This window comes from Macrobrachium nipponense, chromosome 28, assembly GCF_015104395.2.
Source record: "Macrobrachium nipponense isolate FS-2020 chromosome 28, ASM1510439v2, whole genome shotgun sequence".
Lineage (NCBI taxonomy): Eukaryota > Metazoa > Arthropoda > Malacostraca > Decapoda > Palaemonidae > Macrobrachium > Macrobrachium nipponense.
In genome coordinates this window covers 56594797-56599796 of record NC_087217.1, presented here as the reverse complement: position 1 = coordinate 56599796, position 5000 = coordinate 56594797, and the positions used below count along the sequence as shown (strand labels likewise).

Genomic DNA, 5000 nt, shown 5'->3' with positions numbered 1-5000 from the left:
TGTGCGAGTTTCATCCGGAACGTTGGAGAGTAATGCTCGAAAAAAAGTAAGTTTATCTTAGTTTTACCAGACCACTGAGCTGATTAACAGCTCTCCTAGGGCTGGCCCGAAGGATTAGATATTTTTACGTGACTAGGAATCAATTGATTACCTAGCAACGGGACCTACAGCTTATTGTGGAATCCGAACCACATTATATCGAGAAAGGTATTTCTATCACCAGAAATAAATTTCTCTCGTTCCGCGTTGGCCGGGCCGAGAATCGAACTCGGACCACCGAATTAGCAGCCGAGTGCGAAGTCCGCTCGGCCAACGTGGGACTGAGTAATGCTCGAACTCCTCCCGAGAGAGAGAGAGAGAGAGAGAGAGAGAGAGAGAGAGAGAGAGAGAGAGAGAGAGAGAGAGAGAGAGATAAACAAAAGCATTGAATTCATAATCAGCATTTTGACACTCAACCGACCTGCACCCAATTTACAGTCCCTGAGACGGAGGTGACGCCCTCGGTGCCCCGCCCTCCGGTCAGCCTAGCTCCCACGACCCGCCAGGTGACCGTGTACGACACGATACGACCTCCAGGCCTCGCAGGGGGAGCCCACGACACGATGAACGACCCAGAGCCAGAGACGATTCCTCTCACGCTGGTCGGACGACTTGGAACTGAATAGAAAAAATGTGTCGTTATTATCAGAGAAAAGTAAAACTTTTGAATAAATAGGGTGTTTTATTCTCTCTCTTCCTCTGTCATACACTTTATTTATATATATATATATATATATATATATATATATATATATATATATATATATATAACATCATACATACACATAAATATGTATGTATATATAATATATATATATATATATTATATATATATATATATATGATATATATATATATAAATAGTATAATATATAGATATTATATATATTATATAATAATATATTATATACATACACCACAGTACATACATATAAATATGTATATATAAATTATATATATATATATATAATATATATATATATAATATATATATATATATATATAATATAACAAAATCACACACACACACACATATATATATATATATATATATATATATATATATATATATATATATATATATATATATTTATTTATTTACAAACACACAACACATATATACATAAATATATATAATCCGCATAAAAAATTCCTTACCATCCTCCTCCGTAGTGCAGAGTGTGGGCGGTGACCAAGGGCCATCTCCGGCACTGGTATAAGCTCTTACTCTGACGCTGTAATTCGTCGCTGCCTCCAGCCCCGTCAGAACTGACGTCATCGCTGTGGTCTGCGACTGTCGCCTGGCGTCGCTCCATCCGTCCCACCGTTCGTACTCTAACCTGAAGAGAAATTCGCGAGTTGTCAGTGACACTGTAGATGATATGAAGTCACGACTTATCAAGTCACGAATCAAAATTCTATTTCAAGTCACGATTTATGAAGTCACGAATCAAAATTCTATTTCAAGTCACGATTTATGAAGTCACGAATCAAAATTCTGTTTCAAGTCACGATTTATCAAGTCGCGAATCAAAATTATATTTCAAGTCACGATTTATGAAGTCACGAATCAAAATTCTATTTCAAGTCACGATTTATCAAGTCACGAATCAAAATTCTATTTCGAAAGGCGTCGGCCTACCATTTTTTCAAATACAACGCTTGTTGATAATAGATCTGTAACGAACTTCGAAACTTGAAAAAAATAACAAATTGAAAAACAAATGTATTTTAAATCCACACAGTTTCGGAGCATCATGCTCCCTCTCCAGTGTGGAGACAATGAAGATGGAATATGAAACTCCAAAACTGTATGTAGATTTATTGAGTACAGTTTTTCTCCAATTTCTGTTATTTTTTTCCCAACCTCCAGAGCTTAATGGTCGACTTGGCGAGCGAATCTAAAATTATAGCTCTCCCGGACTGCATCGAATTTCTAAATAGCTCAATATGGGAAAACATGAGCTCAGATTTAGGTACCAGTACTGGAGGTTTGAGAAGCTGGCTCAAGAATCAACGTCACTAACACGCAATGGGTAGAGGTGGCTAATTTCTTTTTTAAACTTTGGATATGAATGTTAATGAAGTATGAACCAGACGGAAGGTTAAATTTATAAAACAAAATTCTTTATTATAAAGTATTAGTTTAAGCTGAGTAGTTAATAAAATTACGTGACGAAATAACCATATAAATCCTCCACGTGAGTATATTCCTTGACTCGTGAAAGCAATCTATACGGCACAAGCAAATAAACTTATGGATGTATAATTCACATACGAAGTGTAATATCTAACGAGCATGAAAGAAAATGGAACTTCAGAACAATTAATAATACAAATAACAAAGTCTGATAAATGTAAAAGTAAATGTAAACAAATTTTTGTTACTACGAGTGTCACTCTGAATAACATCCGGAGATAACTTAAAAACGTGCAGGAGGGTACGAGAAAATTAATAAATACAATTACGAGAAGTTGAACTGCATATGTGTAAGTATTCACCATGTATGTATACTGGTATGAACTGCTTACCTACTATGGTCACAGGCACATACATAAATTCAAACAATGGCACCCAAATTCTACAAAGTTTCTAGTAAACTGCAAAGAAAAAATTTGCTTTGTGCAAATGCTACACTAAACCGCGCCTAAAATTATATCCACAACTGGACGCGAATCCCAAAACTTTTATACAGAAAGCTAAAAGAACTCCACCAAAAGGAGAGTGGAGCTCTGATAACGATAATGACGCTAATATACGTATTTATGTTTTGTTTATATTCAGGCGACAAGAATCTCTTTGATGTAGGACACTCTCATAAAAAAAAAAAGTAAGGAAGAAAAAATTGATGATGAAAAATATATTTCATAACAGTTCTTCCATGCACTGATATTTCGACGAAATTCTTACTACTACCATGATATATATATATTTTTGTAACTAATACAATCTCCCGAACATGCGTTCCAGAAATTTTAAATGTATATATATATACCTACTATATATATATATATATATATATTACTATACTATACCTATATTTATATATATATATAGCACACACACACACACACACACACTATATATAATATATATAGTTATATTAGTAAAAATATATTTCATAACAGTTCTTCCAAGCAATGATATTTCGATAAAAGAAAATTCATGAATATACTCTGTCGTTTCATAAATTCTATTATTTACCAGATATAATATTATTTTTGAAACTAATTATTATATATAATATATATATATATATATATATATATATATATATATATATATATAAAACTAGATGCAAGAACTTCCACTAGAGAGAGAAAGAGCTTCTACTATAATAAAATAGTAAATCTACAGCCCAAAATGAATAAAAAGTTAAACTCCGTCCGTCTTTCCGTAAGATATGGATTCCACTTTACCTACAATAAAATGTTCTAACAATATTATGAGATAATTAATAGAGTAAAAGGTAAAGGGACTCAGAACAGGAAGAACTGAGCTGTGCAGCTATTTCGAAAATTCTAAAAGAACAAAGAAGCTTGGTAAAAAACCTAAACGGTTCCTCTCCCCGCACCCCCCGCCCAACACTCAAACACACACACACACACACACACACACACATATATATATATATATATATATACTATATATATATGTGATGTGTGTGTGTGTGTATATATGTATTGAGACAAAACAAAATGCTTATTTACTTCAGTTCTCAGTTTAGTGTTATTACCACGAATTTGACATAAGAAATAAACTAATATAATTTCGTAACATGGGTGGATTTTCCTTATTCGACGATTGGAGCAAGCATGTAAATGCGAGGGAGGGAGAGTGTACAGAGAGACAAATTGTCGTTCTTTTAAATACAAGAATGGAAGGAATCATGTCTTTAGTAATTTTCAAAAGTTCGTGAGCTAGAAGACAGAATACTTGTGTAAAAAAAAAAAAAAAAAAAAAAAAAAAAACAAAAAAAAAAAAAAAAAAAAAAAAAAAAAAAAAAAAAAAAAACCTCTTGTGATGGAAACTTGAAAAAAAACAGCCGCACAAAAAGCTACACAGAATAAGTACCTGAATTTTACACTAATGAACTCTGAAGGCAAAATTATATAGTGGCATTTAGTTTTAAGACGTTCATTATTTCTCATGTATGTGTGAGAATTGCACACATTCTGAATGTAATATTGTACAATTTTTCATTCAATGAAATTATATTATTTGTGTTGGATATATATATAGATATATATATATATATATATATATATATATATATCTATATCATACATACTACATACATACATACATATCATATATATATATATATATATATTATATATATATATATATATATATATATATATATAAATATAATATAGTGTGTGAATGTATGTGTTTAGTTTGGATGACTGCAAATGTACTACAACTAAATTAACACATATTGCTTGAGCATTCCCTTTATTAATCGGAGTTCACTATTTTAAAACCTCACACGCTGCTGGGTTCACACGAGGAATGTTTCACAGGAGAAAATAAAATAAAAAATAAAAAGAAGAAATGAAAAAAAAAGAGTCAACGTGAAAAGGAATATCTTCACTGATCAAGTTACAACAAAGTTACAAGAACCCTTTGAACAGATGAGCACGGAATTTTCTCTCTCTCTCTCTCTCTCTCTCTCTCTCTCTCTCTCTCTCTCTCTCTCTCACACACACACACACACACGTGCACAGCGGCCAAGCTAAAATAAAACAAGCTAGGGAGCAGCAGTGAATGTCCACTGGCCCCAGTCATCCCGAGGGGAAAACTAAACCGTAGGAAGCCCCGCCATAAGGCCTTATTCTGCTGACGTAACGAATTACGTATTCGAGGGAATTCACCGTAGTCTCCGCCCTCCGCTGATGACCCCTCGTTTAACTCTTGTTAGATATTCAAGGCTGATTACCTGCTCACTCACAGAACA

General features: G+C 33.3%; 1 protein-coding gene across 2 annotated transcripts in view; it reads right to left on the bottom strand.

Moving 5' to 3' along the window:
• LOC135201756 (cell adhesion molecule Dscam2-like) overlaps positions 1–5000 on the bottom strand; it is a 180581-nt gene that overhangs the window by 74495 nt on the left and 101086 nt on the right. For both annotated transcript variants that reach the window (XM_064230993.1, XM_064230994.1), the window contains exons 19-20: positions 1198–1379; positions 461–657 (exon numbers count right to left, since the gene is read on the bottom strand). In XM_064230993.1, coding sequence (XP_064087063.1) covers positions 461–657; positions 1198–1379 — 379 coding nt within the window. The remainder of the gene's footprint in view (positions 1–460; positions 658–1197; positions 1380–5000) is intronic.